The 19,195-nt window shown below is 47.1% G+C and overlaps 1 protein-coding gene across 1 annotated transcript in view; it reads left to right on the plus strand.

Moving 5' to 3' along the window:
* Positions 1 to 731: 731 nt before the first annotated feature.
* ENTPD4 (ectonucleoside triphosphate diphosphohydrolase 4) overlaps positions 732 to 19,195 on the plus strand; it is a 31,805-nt gene continuing 13,341 nt past the window's right edge. Inside the window, exons 1-8 of the mRNA XM_063175127.1 lie at positions 732 to 795; positions 2,501 to 2,606; positions 3,828 to 4,013; positions 7,539 to 7,744; positions 9,257 to 9,407; positions 11,116 to 11,219; positions 13,439 to 13,498; positions 15,279 to 15,403. Of these exons, the coding sequence (XP_063031197.1) occupies positions 2,599 to 2,606; positions 3,828 to 4,013; positions 7,539 to 7,744; positions 9,257 to 9,407; positions 11,116 to 11,219; positions 13,439 to 13,498; positions 15,279 to 15,403 (840 nt within the window). The 5' untranslated portion in view covers positions 732 to 795; positions 2,501 to 2,598. The remainder of the gene's footprint in view (positions 796 to 2,500; positions 2,607 to 3,827; positions 4,014 to 7,538; positions 7,745 to 9,256; positions 9,408 to 11,115; positions 11,220 to 13,438; positions 13,499 to 15,278; positions 15,404 to 19,195) is intronic.

A 19,195-nucleotide genomic window follows, 5' to 3' on the forward strand; every position in this document is an offset into this window, starting at 1 on the left:
CATTGGATATATGTAACAATATAATTCAAAATATTTGCAGAGTGATAGATATAAATTGAATTTACTCCAAAATATTGACACACGAATAAGTTTATTTCAAAACATTGACACTTTGATCGCTATAAATTTAATAAATTTCAAAATATTGACACATTTATGAGTACAAATGTAATATATTTCAAAATATTGACACATTTACAGCTATAAACTTTATATATTTCAAAGTATTGACACATAAGTGTAAATTTTATATATTTCAAGATATTGACACGTTAATAAGTATAAATTTTATATAATTCAAAATATTGACACAGTTATAGCTATGAATTTTATAAATTTGAAAATCTTGACACATTTATAAGTATAAATTTTATATATTTCAAAATAGTAACACATATCTATAAATTTTACATATTTCAAAATATTGACACAGTTATAGCTATGAATTTAATATATTTCAAAATATTGACACATTTTTAGCTATGAACTTTATATATTTCAAAATATTAACACAGTTATAGCTAGGAATTTTATATATTTCTCAATTTTGGCCTATTTTTACCCACAGATTCCTGTTTGTGCCGTTAAATGTTTTTATAGCGATTTCTGCCCGGTTTTACCGGCAGGGCACCCAGCTCCTCCTGGCCACGCCCCCTTAGCCGTGACCACGCCCCCAAGGCCACGCCCCCGGGGAATCCCCTCTCGGCCCTACCGTGACGTCAGCGCGCTCTGCGTCACGTCCGGCGGCGCACCCGGAAGTGGCGTGGGGCCGGTTGCCATGGGGCGGCCCGGGAGGTGAAGTTGGGGGAGAGAGAGAAGGGGGGGGGGAAACACCGGGAACGGGAATGGGAACGGGAATGGGAACGGGGATGGGAACGGGGACGGGAATGGGAACGGGAATGGGAACGGGGATGGGGACGGGAACGGGAATGGGAACGGGAATGGGAACGGGGATGGGAACGGGAATGGGGATGGGAATGGGAATGGGAACGGGGATGGGAACGGGGATGGGAATGGGGATGGGAATGGGAACGGGAATGGGAATGGGAACGGGAATGGGGACGGGAATGGGGATGGGAACGGGAACGGGGATGAGAACGGGAACGGGAACGGGAATGGGAATGGGAATGGGAACGGGGATGGGGATGGGGACGGGAATGGGAACGGGGACGGGAATGGGAACGGGAATGGGAACGGGGATGGGAACGGGAACGGGAATGGGAACGGGAATGGGAACGGGGATGGGAACGGGAATGGGGATGGGAATGGGAATGGGAACGGGAATGGGAATGGGGATGGGGACGGGAACGGGAGTGGGAATAGGATCGGGAATGGGAATGGGAACGGGGATGGGAATGGGAATGGGGACGGGGATGGGGACGGGAACGGGAGTGGGAATAGGATCGGGAATGGGAATGGGATCAGGAACGGCAACGGGATGGGACTGGGATCAGGAGTGGCACAGGGACCGGGAATGGGAACAGGAATGGGACTGGGAATGAAAATGGGATCGGGAATGGGAATGGGATCGGGACCAGGATCGCCGCAGGGTTCGGGGGCAGCCGGGCCGGGCCCTGCGGGATGGTGGCGGCCGTGGGGAGCTGCTCCAGCTCGTTCTGCTCCGCGTCCCCTCCCCGTCCCTGCCTCGTCCTTGCCTCCATCCCATTCTCTCATCCCTTTCCCTCACCCTGTTCTCTCCATCCCGATCCCTCCATCCCGATCCCCCCATCCCATTCCCTGATCCCATTCCCCCATCCCGTTATTCCCTCACCCCGTTGTTTCCTCACCCCTGTTGTTCCCCATGCCGGTGTTCCCCATCCCGTTGTTTCCTCCATCCGGATCCCTCCATCCCATTCTCTCATCCCGTTCCCCCCATCCATTTCCCTCATCCTGTTCCCCTATCCCGTTATTCCCCCATCCCTTTCCCTCACCCCGCTGTTCCCCATCCCGGTGTTCTCTGTCCCCCCCGGCTCCGCTCCCTGGCTCGGGATCTCCCCTCGGGCGGGGAAGGAGGGACAGCCCCGGCTGTGTCCCTCAGCTGAATTCCCGCGTTTCCTTGGCTCCTGTGGAGTTCTGCTGGTGCTTGGGGTCCCGGAATCCCGGGATGCTTTGGGTGGGAAGGACCTGAAACAGGACCTGAAACAGAACCTGAAACAGACCCTGAAACAGAACCTGAAACAGGACCTGAAATCCCATCGAGCCCCAAGCCCGGCACCTCCCAGGATCCAGGGGCAGCCCCGGCTCCTCTGGGAATCCCAGCCCAGCCTGAGGGCATTCAGTGCTTCCATCCCCTCTGGATCCCTGTTTGCCTTTGGATTCCTGAATTCCTTACCCAGGGAAGGGAAGGGAAGGGAAGGGAAGGGAAGGGAAGGGAAGGGAAGGGAAGGGAAGGGAAGGGAAGGGAAGGGAAGGGAAGGGAAGGGAAGGGAAGGGAAGGGAAGGGAAGGGATGGGAAGGGATGGGATGTCCCAGGGAATCAGCTGCCTTGCTTTTCCCTCAGGAGCAGAGCAGGGATGGCCCAGGGGCGCTCGGCTGTTCCTGGTCCCTCCGAGGTCACCGGCTGAGGCTCCACAGCTCCTGCTGCTGCCCCATCCCAAAATGGGCAGGTAAGGATCCCAGAGGAACTGTGGGAAGGACAGGGAACCTAATCAGGAATTCCAGCGTGGGAATGGTGTCCTGAGTGCTCTCAATCCACAGCAAAATCCTGGAGTGGGTTGGGTTGGGTTGGAGGGGGCCATAAGGATCATCCCACCCCTGCCATGGCAGGGACAGCTCCCACTGCCCCAGATTGCTCCAGTCTGGCCTTGGGCACTGCCAGGGATGCAGGGGCAGCCACAGATCCCTGGGAATTCCATCCCAGCCCCTCCCCACCCTCCCAGCCAGGAATTCCTCCCCAGTATCCCATCCATTCCTGCCCTGTGGCACTGGGAGCCATTCCCTGTGTCCCATCCCTCCATCCTTTGTCCATTTCCAGCTCTCCTGGAGCCCCTTCAGGCCCTGGGGAACTGCCCTGAGGTTCTCCCAGATTTCTCCAGGATCATTCCCAGATTTCCATTCCCTGAATCCCAAGCCAGGCTTTTCCCTCTTTTCTGCCCATAATTTTTCCTGAGACTTCGAAAGAAAGCCAGGAGATAAAAAGGAGCTGCAGCTCCAAAGCCAGCAAATCCCATGGGATCCTTCCATCCTCCTCAGCCCCAAACCCAGCAAATCCCATGGGATCCTCCTCAGCCCCAAAGCCAGCAAATCCCAGAGGATCCTCCTCAGCCCCAAACCCAGCAAATCCCATGGGATCCTTCCATCCTCCTCAGCCCCAAACCCAGCAAATCCCATGGGATCCTTCCATCCTCCTCAGCCCCAAACCCAGCAAATCCCATGGGATCCTCCTCAGCCCCAAAGCCAGCAAATCCCATGGGATCCTTCCATCCTCCTCAGCCCCAAACCCAGCAAATCCCAGGGGTTCCTTCCATCCTCCTCAGCCCCAAAGCCAGCAAATCCCATGGGATCCTCCTCAGCCCCAAACCCAGCAAATCCCATGGGATCCTTCCATCCTCCTCAGCCCCAACCCAGCAAATCCCATGGGATCCTCCTCAGCCCCAAAGCCAGAAAATCCCAGGGGATCCTCCTCAACCCCAAACCCAGCAAATCCCATGGGATCCTCCTCAGCCCCAAAGCCAGCAAATCCCATGGGATCCTTCCATCCTTCTCAGCCTCACTCCCACACTTCAGAATCCCATCCCAGCCCCTCCCCACCCTCCAGGCAGGAATTTTCCCTGCTTTTAGCACCAAACCCATCCCTCAATCCGCTCGTTTCTCCCTTGGCGTTCCAGGATCAGCATCTCGTGCCTGCTCCCGGCCTCGTGGCACTTCAGCCTCTCCCCCGTGGGCTGTCCCCGCGTCCTGAACGCGTCCCTGCGGCAGCTGCTGCTCCTGGGGGCGGCCGCGGCCGCGGCGGCGCTGCTGCTCTGCTCCCTGCTGGTGGTGCGGGGGAAGCACCGCGACGGGAAATTCCACAGGTGAGGAGAGGGAATTCCATGGAAAATAGGGAATAGGGAGTGGGGAAATGCTGCTCTGCTCCCTGCTGGTGGTGCGGGGGAAGCACCGCGACGGGAAATTCCACAGGTGAGAGAGGAGGGAATTCCATGGAAAACAGGGAATGGAGCTCTGGGGGAATGGGTAAATGCTTCTCTGCTCCCTGCTGGTGATCCAGGGCAGGAACCAGGGTGGGAGATTCCAGAGGTGAGAGGGCAGGGAATCCATGGAAAACAGAGAAGTGGAGTCTGGGGGAAAGGAGAAATGCTGCTCTGCTGCTGGTCCTCGGCCAAGCACCGCGCCTGGGATGGGAAATTCCGCAGGTGAGAGGGAGAGAATTCCATGTAAAACAGGGAATGGAGCTCTGGGGGAAAGGGTAAATGCTGCTCTGCTCCCTGCTGGTGATCCAGGGCAGGCACCGTGACGGGAAATTCCAGAGGTGAGAGGGGAGGGAATCCTTGGGAAAGGAGGGAAAGGGTAAATGCTGCTCTGCTCCCTGCTGGTGATCCAGGACAGGAACCAGGGTGGGAGATTCCACAGGTGAGAGAGAGGGAATCCATGGGAAACTGGGAATGGGGAAATGCTGCTCTGCTCCCTGCTGGTGATCCAGGATGGGAAATTCCACAGGTGAGAGGGCAGGGAATCCTTAGGAATGGAGGGAATGGAGTCTGGGGGAATGGGGAAATGCTGCTCTGCTCCCTGCTGGTGGTGCGGGGGAAGCACCGCGACGGGAGATTCCAGAGGTGAGGAGAGGGAATTCCATGGAAAACAGGGAATAGGGAGTGGGGAAATGCTGCTCTGCTCCCTGCTGGTGGTGCGGGGCGGGAACCGGAATGGGAAATTCCACAGGTGAGAGAGCAGGGAAACCTTGGGAATGGAGGGAATGGGGAAATGCTGCTCTGCTCCCTGCTGGTGATCTGGGGCAGGCACCGGGACAGCGGGAGATTCCACAGGTGAGAGAGAGGGAATCCATGGAAAACTGAGAATGGAACTCTGGGGGAATGGGGAAATGCTGCTCTGCTCCCTGCTGGTGATCCAGGGCAAGCACAGGGACGGGAAATTCCACAGGTGAGAGGGAGAGAATTCCATGGGAATGGGGAAACGCTGCTCTGCTCCCTGCTGGTGGTGCGGGGCAAGCTCTGGGACAGGAAATTCCACAGGTGAGGAGAGGGAATTCCATGGGAATGGGGAAATGCTGCTCTGCTCCCTGCTGGTGGTGCAGGGGAAGCACCGGGACGGGAAATTCCACAGGTGAGGAGAGCAGGGAATGCATGGGAATGGGGAAATGGAGCCTGGGGGAATGGGGAATTGCTGCTCTGCTCCCTGCTGCTGATCGAGTACAGGAAATTCCACAGGTGAGAGGGAGAGAATTCCATGGAAATGGAGGGAATCCTTGGGAATGGGGAAATGCTGCTCTGCTCCCTGCTGGTGGTGCAGGGCAAGCTCTGGGACAGGAAATTCCAGAGGTGAGAGAGGAGGGAATTCCATGGAAAACAGGGAATAGGGAGTGGGGAAATGCTGCTCTGCTCCCTGCTGGTGATCTGAGGCAGGAACCGGGATGGGAGATTCCAGAGGTGAGAGAGCAGGGAAACCTTGGGAATGGAATCTGGGGGAATGGGGAAATGTTGCTCTGCTCACTGCTAGTGATCTGGGGCAGGAACCGGGACAGCAGGAGATTCCAGAGGTGAGAGAGAGGGATTCCATGGAAAACTGGGAATGGAGTCTGGGGGAATGGGGAAATGCTGCTCTGCTCCCTGCTGGTGATCCGGGGCAGGCACTGTGACAGGAAATTCCAGAGGTGAGAGAGCAGGGAATCCTTGGGAATGGGGAAACGCTGCTCTGCTCCCTGCTGGTGGTGCAGGGCAGGAACCGGGACAGCGGGAGATTCCAGAGGTGAGAAGAGAGGGAATCCATGGAAAACTGGGAATGGAGCTCTGGGGGAATGGGGAAATGCTGCTCTGCTCCCTGCTCCTGATCTGTGGCTGGGAAGGAAAATTCCACACGTGAGAGGGCACAGAATTCCATGGGAAACAAGGAATGGGGAAAGGCTGCTCTGCTCCTGATCCGCGGCAAGCACCGTATCCCGGAAGGGAAATTCCACAGGTGAGAGGGGAAGGAATTCCATGGGAAACAGGGAATGAAGCCTGGAGGAAAGGGGAAGCACTTACAGGTCTCTCTGCTCCTGATCTGCTGGAATACTGAGCCTGGAATGGGAGATTCCAGAGGTGAGAGGGGAGGGAATCCGTGAAAATGGAAAGGGGAAAGGCTGCTCTGCTCCTGATCCACTGGAAGTACAGGAGATTCCACAGGTAGGAGGGGAGGGAATTCCATGGGAATCAGGGAATGGAGCCTGGGGGAGAGGGCAAATGCTGCTCTGCTCCTGATCTGTGGGAATTACTGAGCCTGGAGTGGGAGATTCCACAGGTGAGGGGGCACAGAATTCCATGGGAATCAGGGAACAGAGCTCTGGGGAAAAGGGAAATTCTGCTCTGCTCCCTGCTCCTGATTCCAGCAAGTACAGCTGAGTGTGGGATGGGAGATTCCACAGTTGCGGGAAGGGAATTCCATGGGAAAAGAGGGAAAGAATTCCGGGAAAAGAGGGAAAGATTTCAATGGAAAACAGCAAGTGGAGCCTGGGGGAATGGAGGAAAGAATTCCATGGGAAGCAGGGAGTGGAAGCTGGAGGAAAGGAGGAACAGTCACAGGTGTCCTGGCTCCTGATCTGCAGCAAGTATGGCCAAGCCCGGGATGGGAGATTCCACAGGTGAGGGGAGGGAATTCCATGGGAAAAGAGGGAAAGTATTCCCTGGAAAAAAGGGAAAGAATTTCATAGAAAAGAATGAAAGGGAGCTTTTGAGGAAAGGGGAAACGCTGCTCTGCTCCTGTTTCACAGCAAGTCCAGCTCCTGGGACCGGAGCTTCCACAGGAGCTTGGCTCTCATTCTCAAGGTTGTTTATTTTCTCTTCTCTGTTCCATTCTGTCTCTGACCTGCTGAGATCTGTCCAGCAGGTCAGGCTGTGGCACAGTCCCTGCCCTTGGGGTGGTGTTGCCTTTTTATACTGAGAACTACCTGTGCTTTATTTACAATAATTTTCCAATACCTATCCCCTGTGTCAGACAGTCTGTCTCTGGTCTAAACCAATCCAAAAGTGTCACCATCACAGCAGAGGATGGAGGACAAGAAGGAGAAGAAGGAAAAAGGCTGGACATGCCCAGATTCCTCCATCTTGCCTCTTGAACCCCCATTCTAAAAACCCCAAAATTCTACTTTTTCACCGTGTGACAAATTCACTGTCAATCTACTCAAACTCTTGTGGCTTGTAACTCTTCACCCAAAGTTGGTAATTGTTTCCATGGGCTGAAATCAAAGGCACAGGTGTTTGTGACTCCGTGCCAAGGTCTCTGAGCCCCCTGCCAGGGTCTGGAATCACCCAGGGCAGCCAGAGGAATTTCCTGGGTTCTGACATACAGGGAGCCAAATTCCCTGCAGCAATTCCCATTTTGCCCAGGTACCTGGCCAGGGTGAGGGACACGGAGGCCACGGACACCGGGAACCCCAACCTGAGCTACGGCATCGTGGTGGATTGCGGCAGCAGCGGCTCCAGGGTGTTCGTGTACTGCTGGCCCCGGCACAACGGCAACCCCAAGGACCTGCTGGACATCCAGCAGATGAGGGACAGCTCCAGGAAACCCGTGGTGATGAAAATCAAACCAGGTACTGGCAAAAACGTGGAATTTCTCCATGATTTTTTTCTCCTAACTTTGATTCCTGCACTGCAAAGTGGCTGGATAAAGGATATTTCCATGTTGTGAGGGTGGAAAAGTTCAAGGTATCTTTGGGATTAGTTTGTAGGGATATTTGTAGAGCTCAAATCTGAAATGGGGCAGGAGGGAGAGGTTTGTCCATGGGACAGGAACAGGAAAAGGTGCTATTGATATATAGTATGAATAGTATACTATATATATATATATATATAAAATATATATAAAATATATATAACATATATAAGAGTATGCTATATATATAGTATATGGTATATATATACTGTATACTATAGTATATATATGAGTATAATATATATATTATATACTATAGTATATATATAACATATATAATAGTATGCTATATATATAGTATATATACTGTATACTATAGTATATATATAAGAGTATAATATATATATTATATACTATAGTATATATATAATATATAATATATAATAGTATACTATATACTATTTATACTATATATGATATAATATAATAGATGAATAGTATACTATTCTTTAGTATAGTTGTGTAGCATTCTATAACATAACATAGCATAACATAACATAACATAACATAACAGTTTTTATTATTATCTTTTTAACATTCTGTAAGTATCCTTTCTGTAGATAGTATATAGTATGAATAGTATGCTATATATATATTATATATACATAATATATTCTATAATTGTGTGCTATATATACTATATATATCATATAATATATATTATGATTAGTATGCTATATATACTATATATATCATATAATATATGAATATAGTGTTCTTTAGTATAATTTAGTACAGCATAATATGATATGATATACAGTATGATATTATATGGTATAATATGATATTATATATAATGTGATATGTAATGTGATATAATATAGGGTAATATAATATAATATAATATAATATAATATAATATAATATAATATAATATAATATAATATAATATAATATAATATAATATAATATAATATAATATAATATATAATATGATATATAATGTGATATAATATAGGGTAGTATAATGCAATGCAATATAATATGATATGATATGATATGATATATAATGTGATATATAACGTGATATAATATAGGGTAGTATAATGCAATGCAATGCAATATAATATAATATAATATAATATAATATAATATAATATAATATAATATAATATAATATAATATAATATAATATAATATAATATAATATAATATAATATAATTATAATATAATATGTCAATCATATAGTGTCATCTGATATAATGTCATATGATAGGATACAATATAAATGTAACATAATATAACAATGAATCAGCCTCCTGAGAGCATGGCTCAGGTTCGTCATTCCTGCCTTCGTTGGGGCACCCCACACACTCACCACCCCTGCTCAGCGTGTCCCAGGCAGTGCTGCAGCTGCAGCTGTTCCTCTCCCCCCTTTGTGTTCTGCAGGAATTTCGGAGTTTGCCGGCTCTCCCGACAAGGTCAGTGATTACATCTCGCCCCTGCTGAGCTTCGCTGCCGAGCACGTGCCCCGCTCCAAGCACAAGGAGACTCCTCTGTACATCCTGTGCACTGCAGGCATGAGGATCCTGCCCGAGAGGTGAGCGATTCCCTGCTTTGCTTTTTGGGAATTCCAGCTGGATCCCAGCTCTGCTTCCTGCACTCCAGAGTGGCTGGGTAAAGCGTATTTCCCTGTTGTGAGTGTGGAAGAACTTGAGGGATTTTTGGGGTTGGTTTGCAGGAGTTTGAGTCACAAATGGGGCAGGAGGGAGAGGATTTTCCATGGGACAGCAGCAGGAAAATCATTGTGGTGAAAATCAAGCCTGGTGCTGGGAGAAACATGGAATTTCTCCATGATCTCCTCTCCTGACTCTGCTTCCTGCACTGAAACGTGGCTGGATAAAGGATATTTTCCTGTTGTGAGTGTGGAAGAACTCCAGGTTTTTTTGGGATTGGTTTGCCAGAGTGTAAGTCACAAATGGGGCAGGAGGATTTTCCATGGGACAGCAGCAGGAAAAGGTGGTGATGAAAATCAAGCCAGACACTGGGAAAAGTCAGCTCCGTGTGGGAATTCCTCCATGATTTCCTCTCCTAACTCTGCTTCCTGCGCTGAAACGTGGCTGGATAAAGGATATTTCCCTGTTGTGAGTGTGGAAGAACTCCAGGTTTTTTTGGGGTTGGTTTGCAGGAGTTTGAGTCACAAATGGGGCAGGAGGGAGAGGATTTTCCATAGGACAGCAACAGAAAAAGGTGGTGATGAAAATCAAGCCAGACACTGGGAAAAGTCAGCTCTGTGTGAGAATTCCTCCATGGTTTCTTCTCCTAACTCTGTGCCCCATGAGTGGCTGGTTAAAGGATATTTCCAGCATGGAACAGCTCCAGGGATTTTTGGGGTTGGTTTGCAGGAGTTTGAGTCACAAATGGGACAGGAGAGAGAGGTTTGTCCATGGGACAGCAACAGGAAAATCATTGTGATGAAAATCAAGCCAGGTGCTGGGAGAAACATGGAATTTCTCCATGATTTCCTCTCCTGACTGTGCTTCCTGCACTCCAAAGGGTGTGAATAAAGGACGTTTCCACCTTGTGAGTGTGGAAGAACTTCAGTTTTCTTTGGGATTGGTTTGTATGGATATTTGTAGAGCTCACATCTGAAATGGGGCAGGAGAGAGAGGTTGTCCGTGGGACAGGAACGGGAAAAGATGGTGATGAAAATCAAGCCTGGTGCTGGGAGAAACATGGAATTTCTCCATGATTTCCTCTCTTAACTCTACTTCCTGCACTCCAGAGTGGCTGGATAAGGGATATTTCCATGTTGTGAGTGTGGAAGAACTCCAGGGGATTTTTGGGATTGGTTTGCAGGAGTTTAAGTCACAAATGGGGCAGGAAGGAGAGGATTTTCCACAGGACAGCAACAGGAAAATGTGGTGATCGAAGTCAAACAAGGTGCTGGCACAAACTTGGAATTTCTCCATGATTTCCTCTCCTAACTCTGCTTCCTGCACTTCAAAGTGGCTGGATAAGGGAAATTTCCAGGTGGAAGAGCTCCAGGTTTCTTTGGGATTGGTTTGCAGGAGTTGAAGTCTGGAATGGGGCAGGAGGGAGAGGATTTTCCATGGGAGAGCAGCAAGAAAAGGTGATGATGAAAATCAAGCCAGGTACTGGCACAAACATGGAATTTCTCCATGATTTCCTCTCCTGACTCTGCTTCCTGCACTCCAGAGGGTCTGGATAAAGGATATTTCCAGCAGGGAACAGCTCCAGGATTTTTTGGGATTGCTTTAATCCAATTTTTTTGTGGAATTTTGCAGCCAGCAGAAAGCCATCCTGGAGGATCTGCTCACAGACATCCCCGTGCACTTTGATTTCCTCTTCTCTGACTCCCACGCTGAGGTGATTTCTGGCAAGCAGGAAGGTAGGTGAGCCTTGGGAGAGTGACTGGGAAATATTTGGGATTTCCAAGGGATGATTTGGGGCATTTTTATTGGTTTTTCAAACCCTACTTTGCTTGAGAGCCTTTATTCCTCAGGAGAGGAATATTCCTTTGTTCCTTCCTCTGGAATATTCCTTTGTTCCTCTGGCCTCATGATGGGCCAAATCTTTGCTGATTCTCCCTGAAAATTTACTGGAATTCAATCTGGAAAATATTTGGGATTTCCAAGGGATGATTTGGGGTATTTTTATTGGTTTTTCAAATCCTGCTTTGCTTGAGAGCCTTTGTTCCTCAGGAAAGGAATATTCCTTTGTTCCTCTGGCCTCTTGATGGGTCAGATATTTGCTGGTTATCCCTGAAAATTCACTGGAATTCAATCTGGGAAATATTTAGGAATTCCAGGGGATTATTTGGGGTATTTTTATTGGTTTTTCAAATCCTGCCTTGCTTGAGAGCCTTTGTTCCTCAGTAGCTCTGGAGTTCCTGAGTGGCCAAATCTTTGCTGATTATCCCTGAAAATTTACTGGAATTCAATCTGGAAAATATTTGGGATTTCCTCTAATGGAATTGAATCTGGAAAATATTTGGGGTTTCCAAGGGATGATTTAGGGAATTTTGGTTGCTTTTTCAAATCCTGCTTTACTTGAGAGCCTTCATTCCTCAGGAGATCTGGAGTGTGAGGTCTGGAGCTCCTGATGGGCCAAATATTTTCTGATTATCCCTGAAAATTTAATGGAATTGAATCTGGAAAATATTTAGGATTTCCTCTAATGGAACTGAATCTGTAAAATATATAGGAATTTCAAGGGAAAATTTGGGGTGTTTTTTTTGCTTCTTCAAATCCTGATTGGCCAAATCTTTGCTGATTCTCCCTGAAAAATTACTGGACTTCAATCTGGAAAATATTTGGGATTTCCAAGGGATGATTTGGGGTATTTTTATTCGTTTTTCAAATCCTGCTTTTCTTGAGAGCCTTTGTTCCTCAGGAAAGGAATATTTCTTTGTTCCTCTGGCCTCATGATGGGCCAGATATTTGCTGATTATCCCTGAAAATTTACTGGAATTCAATCTGGAAAATATTTTTGATTTCCTCTAATGGAACTGAATCTGTAAAATATATAGGAATTTCAAGGGAAGATTTGGGGTGTTTTTGTTGCTTTTTCAAATCCTGATTGGCCAAATCTTTGCTGATTCTCCCTGAAAATCTACTGGACTTCAATCTGGAAAGTATTTAGGATTTCCTCTAATGGAATTGAATCTAGAAAATATTGGGGATTTCCAAGAGATTATTTAGGGAATTTTGGTTGCTTTTTCAAATCCTGCTCTGCTTGAGAACCTTTATTCCTCAGGAAAAGAATATTTCTTTGTTCTTCTGGAATATTCCTTTGTTCCTCTGGCCTCCTGATGGGCCAGACATTTCCTGATTATCCCTGAAAATTTACTGGAATTCAATCTGTGAAATATTTAGGATTTCCTTTAATGGAACTGAATCTGGAGAATATTTGGGATTTCCAAGGGAATACTTGGGGTGTTTTTGTTGCTTTTTCAAATCCTGTTTGGCCAAATCTTTGCTGATTATCCCTGAAAAATTACTGGAATTGAATCTGGAAAATATTTTGGCTTTCTAAAGGGATGCTTTAGGATATTTTTATTACTGGAATATATTTAGGAATTTCAAGGGAAGATTTGGGGTAGTTTTGTTGCATTTTCAGATCCTGATTGGCCAAATCTTTGCTGATTCTCCCTGAAAATTGAATGGCACTGAATCCATTTCCTCTCGAGGGAGGGAAGGATAAATCCCAACATTCCTGGTGGAAGGAACTTTGCAGGATGAGATGGTTTGAAAGCAGAGATATTTTGGTTTGATCACCAGAACCTTCAAATCCCTTTCCAATTTCATTCCCTTCAATTCTTCCCTGGATTTCACACATCAAAGTTTCATTCATTCAGCCAGGAATTCCAGGAATTTTGTTGTGGCATTGACCTGGGAGAGGGGAAAATCATCAGGAATCCCTGATGGAATTAAGGATTTCCCAGGAATGATTCTCAGCAATGAAGGATTTCCCAGGAATGTTTAACTTGTATGACTTTATAAAATAAAAATGAGCAATAAATTAAATGTTTCAATCTGCTTTGGAGTTTATCATCCAGCAATTCCTGATATTCCTGCAATTCCAGATGTGTTTCATTTCCCCCTGCAGGAGTCTATGCATGGATTGGGATCAACTTTGTCCTGGGGAGATTCGAGCACACGGACGATGGTGAGGAGCTGAGGGGGGCTGGGGGCTCCAGGGGGTGCAGTTCCAGATGTTGGGATACAATTCCAGATGTTGGGATGGGAATTGCACTTCCAGATGTTGGGAAGCAGTTCCAGCCATGGGAATTGAATTTCGAGATGTTGGGATGCAGTTCCAGCCATGGGAGTTGCACTTCCAGATGTTGAAATGCAGTTCCAGCCATGGGAGTTGAATTTCCAGATGTTGGGATGCAGTTCCAGCCAGATGTTGGGATCCAATTCCAGCCATGGGAGTTGCACTTCCAGATGTTGGGAAGCAATTCCAGCCATGGGAATTGAATTTCCAGGTGTTGGGAAGCAATTCCAGCCAGATGTTGGGATCCAATTCCAGCCATGGGAGTTGCTCTTCCAGATGTTGAAATGCAGTTCCAGCCATGGGAATTGAATTTCCAGATGTTGTATTGTAATTCCAGCCATGGGTGTTGCACTTCCAGATGTTGGGATGCAGTTCCACCCATGGGAGTTCCACTTCCAGGTGTTGGGATGCAATTCCACCCATGGGAATTGAATTTCCAGATGTTGGGATGCAATTCCAGCCATGGGACTTCCATTTCCAGATGTTGGGATGCAATTCCAGCCAGATGTTGGGAAGCAGTTCCAGCCATGGGAGTTTCACTTCCAGATGTTGGGATGCAATTCCACCCATGGGAATTGAATTTCCAGGTGTTGGGAAGCTATTCCAGCCATGGGAGTTGCACTTCCAGATGTTGGGAAGCAGTTCCAGGTGTGGGAATTTAAATTCCAGGTGTGGGGAAGCAGTTCCACCTATGGGAGTTGCACTTCCAGATGTTGGGATGCAATTCCAGCCAGATGTTGGGATGCAATTCCAGCCATGGGAATTGCATTGCCAGATGTTGGGATGCAGTTCCAGCCAGATGTTGGGATTAAATTCCAGCCATGGGAGTTGCACTTCCAGATGTTGGGAAGCAATTCCACCCATGGGACTTCCATTTCCAGATGTTGGGATGCAGTTCCAGCCACATGTTGGGAAGCAGTTCCAGCCAGATGTTGGCAGCTGCTGCAGGGTTGGGTTGGCTCCGCTCCCACTTGGAGCTTTGACAGCCACAAGCAGCAGCTCCTCCCTGCCTGGATCCCCAGGAGTTTTCCCTGTGGCCCACTGATTTTTCCCTTTTCCCCAGTGATTTTTCCCTTTTCCCCAGTGATTTTTCCCATTTTTCCCATTGACTTTTCCGTTTTTCCCAGAGGACGAGGCAGTGGTGGAGGTGCAGGTCCTGGGCAGCGAGCAAAGGGATTTTTCCCAGTTTCCCATTGATTTTTCCCACTTTCCCATTGATTTCTCCCATTTTTTCCCAGAGGATGAAGCCATGGTGGAGGTGCAGGTCCAGGGCAGTGATCACAGGGATTTTTCCCCATTTCTCATTGATTTTTCCCATTTTTCCCATTGACTTTTCCCATTTTCCCAGAGGACGAGACAGTGGTAGAGGTGCAGGTCCTGGGCAGTGAGCAAAGGGATTTTTCCCAGTTTCCCATTGATTTTTCCCAGTTTCCCACTAATTGTTGCCCTGTGGAAATGGAAATCAGTGGAAAAATGGAAATTGATTTTCCCCAATGGAAAATAATTTTAACCTATTCCCATGGATTTTTCTGTGTTTCCCATTGATTTTAACCTATTTCCCATCAATTTTTCCCATTTTTTCCAGAGGATGAGGTCGTGGTGGAGGTCCCTGGCAGCAAACACAGGGATTTTAACCTATTTCCCATCAATTTTTCCCATTTTTTCCCAGAGGATGAAGCCGTGGTGGAGGTCCCTGGCAGCGAGCACCACGATCCCATTTTCCGCAAGAGAACCGTGGGGATCCTGGACATGGGCGGGGTCTCCACACAGATCGCCTACGAGGTGCCCCAGAGTGTAAGCTCTGCCTTGCCTCCCCCTTCCAGGGCTCATTTCAGCTCCTTTTCCTTTCTTTCCCATCCTTTGGAGTCCTCCATCCCATCCCATCCCATCCCATCCCATCCCATCCCATCCCATCCCATCCCATCCCATCCCATCCCATCCCATCCCATCCCATCCCATCCCATCCCATCCCATCCCATCCCATCCCATCCCATCCCATCCCATCCCATCCCATCCCATGGATCCCATCCCATCCCATGGATCCCATCCCATCCCATTCCATCTCATGGGTCCCATGGATTCCATCCCATCCCATGGATTTCATCCCATCTCATCCCATTCCATCGGTCCCATGGATTCCATCCCATCTCATGGGTCCCATCCCATCCCATGGATCTCATCCCATCCCATCCCATCCCATCACATCCCATGAATCCCATCCCATGGATCCCATATCATGGGTCCCATGCATAACATCCCATGGATCTCATCCCATCGCATCCCATTGCATGCCATGGATCCCATCCCACCCCATCCCATCCATCCCATCCCATAGATCCCATCTCCATCCCATCCCACGGATCCCATCTCCATCCCATCCCCATCCCATCGATCCCATCCCACCCCATCCCATCCCATCCCATCCCATCCCATCCCATCCCATCCCATCCCATCCCATCCCATCCCATCCCATCCCATCCCATCCCATCCCATCCCATCCCATCCCATCCCATCCCATCTCATGGGTCCCATGGATTCCATCCCATCCCATGGATTTCATCCCATCCCATCAGTCCCATGGATCCCATCCTGTCCCATCTTATGGATCCGATCCTATCCCATCCCATGGATCCCATCTCATGGGTCCTATGGATCCCATCCCATCCCATCCCATCCCCTGGATCCCATCCCATGGATCCCATCCCATCTCAAGGATCCCATCCCATCCCATTCCATTTCATGGGTCCCATGGATTCCATCCCATCCCGTGGATCCCATCCCATCCCATCCCACTCCATCCCATCCCATCCCATTCCATCCCATCCCATCCCCTGGATCCCATCCCATGGATCCCATCCTGTCCCATCCCCTGGATCCCATCCCATGGATCCCATCCCATCCCATCCCATCCCATCCCATTCCATCGGTCCCATGGATCCCTTCCTGTCCCATCTCATGGGTCCCATCCCATCCCATGGATCCCATCCCATCCCCTGGATCCCATCCCATGGATCCCATCCTATCCCACTGATCCCATCCCATTCCATGGATGCCATCTCATCCCATCCCATCCCATCTGATGGATCCCATGATCCCATCCCATGGATTCCATCCCATGGATCCCATCCCATCCCATGGATCCCATCCCATCCCATCCCCTGGATCCCATCCCATCCCATCCCATCCCCACCCCATCCCATTCCCAAAAGAATTTGTTTTTTTTTTCATTCCCATCACTCAAATCCTGCATCAATCCTTCGTTTTTAATCTTCCTGGACAATTTCAAATCCCTTAAATGCCAAAATTTGCATCCTGGAGCTTAAAACCCAAAAATTCCTGGCGGTTCCCATAAAAAGCCTTCCATAAAAATGGCTTTTTCCTTTAATTTTTGGGAGAAATGGAATTATATTGCATTGCTTTGTCCCAAACTGATCATAAATTGCTCAGATTTCACTGAGTTCTGGAGAAATTCCTGAATTTTTCAAGCTGAAATTAATTGAGAATAATCTAAAGGAAAAACAGCATCAAATCCCCACGTTTGGCTCTGTTCTAATAATGGATAAATTGAGTTTTTAAATCCTGTGGGATGATGTTTCCCTAATTAATTCCCCAATTCCTCCGTTTTAATTAACAGAAATGATTTAGAATGGAATGGAATTATTAATTTGGAATGGAATTATTAATTTGGAATGGAATTAATTGATTTGGAATGGAATTATTAAAATCTGGACATTCAGCTCCAGAGCAGATCCAGTCAAATATCAGCTGGGAAAACAGGGATAAAAATTCCTGCCTGTGGGGTGGTTTTATCTGAGCATAAATGGAAATAAAATGGGAATTCTGGTCATGGAATCTGTCCTGGGAATCAAGAATGAGAGGGGAGGAAGTGAAGCACTGAATTCAGCAGCCACAATCCACATTTTTCCATGGGGGAGGAAAATTCCAGGCTCCTCAGAAGCAATTCCTGGGCTTTGCAGGGCCAGGGATCTGAAATTCCAGATTTTGCTGTCCCTGTGAAGTGATCTTTGTCAAAATGATGTGGGAAGTGATTCTTCCCAAAAAAAAAAAAAACTCTTTTTATTTTGTTCCCTCTCTGAAATAATCTTGGATTTTCCAAATAAAATGGGAAAGATGATAATTCCCAAGGAAAACTCCTCAATTTTGCTCTCCTTATGAAATAATCTTGGATTCCACAAATAAAATGGGAAATATGATAATTCCCAAGGAAAACTCCTCAATTTTGGTCTCCCTCTGAAATAATCTTGGATTTTCCAAATAAAATGGGAGAGACAATCATTAGCAAGGAAAAGTTCTTTTTGTTTTCTTCTTTCCCTGTGAAGTAATCTTGGATTTTCCAAATAAAATGGGAAAGATGATAATTCCGAAGGAAAACTCCTCAGTTTTGCTCTCCTTATGAAATAATCTTGGATTCCACAAATAAAATGGGAAATATGATAATTCCCAAGGAAAACTCCTTTTTTTCCTTTTTTTTTTTTTTTTGCTCTTCCTGTGGAGTAATTCTATTTTTTAACAAAAAATATGAGAGAGATGATAATTCCCAAGGAAAACTCCTCAATTTTGCTCTCCTCATGAAATAATCTTGTATTTTCCAAATAAAATAGGAAAGATGATAATTAAGGAAAACTCCTCAATTTTGCTCTCCCTCTGAAATAATCTTGGATTCCACAAATAAAATGGGAAAGATGATAATTCCCAAGGAAAACTCCTGGGTTTTTTTTGCTCTTCCTATGGAGTAATTCTATTTTTTAACAAAAAATATGAGAGAGATGATAATTCCCAAGGAAAATTCCTCAATTTTGTTCTCCCTCTGAAATAATCTTGGATTTTCCAAATAATGTGGGAGATGATCATCCCTGAGGAAAACTCCTGAAATATTCGGATTATAAAGGGCTGGAAAGCATTGGGAAATCTGCCCAGGGCAGAGTGGAGTTCTGATTCCTGGGAATATCCCAAAACCAAATTCATTTTAGGATCAGAACCATCCCAATAATCCTGATTTTGCTGTTGGATTGGTGATCTTCAAGATCTTTTCCTCCACGATGCCACGGGGATATTCTTTATCCAGAGTGCGGGAAGCACAGAGTTGGGTGAGGGGTGAAATTAGAGGTGTCCAAGACATCCCAAAAATTGCTTTTAGGGTCAGAACCATCCCAATAATTCCGATTTTGCTGTTGGATTGGTGATCTTCAAGATCTTTTCCTCCACGATGCCACGGGAATATTCTTTATCCAGAGTGCCGGAAGCAGAGATGGGTGAGGGGTGAAATTAGAGGTTTCCAAGGCATCCCAAAAATTGCTTTTAGGGTCAGAACCATCCCTGTGATTCCTGATTTTGCTGTTGGATTGATGATCTTCAAGATCTTTTCCAACCAATAACCTCCACAATCCTGTGGGAATATCCATTATCCAGAGCACAGGACACACAGACAGGAGAGGAAAGCACTAAAGAAATGGGTGAACTTAAAGGTGTCCAAGACTTCAAAAAAAATTCATTTTCAGATCAGGACCATCCCAATGATTCCTGATTTTGCTGTTGGATTGATGATCTTCAAGATCTTTTCCAAGC

Source organism: Melospiza melodia, chromosome 23 (assembly GCF_035770615.1).
Source record: "Melospiza melodia melodia isolate bMelMel2 chromosome 23, bMelMel2.pri, whole genome shotgun sequence".
Taxonomy (NCBI): Eukaryota; Metazoa; Chordata; class Aves; order Passeriformes; family Passerellidae; genus Melospiza; species Melospiza melodia.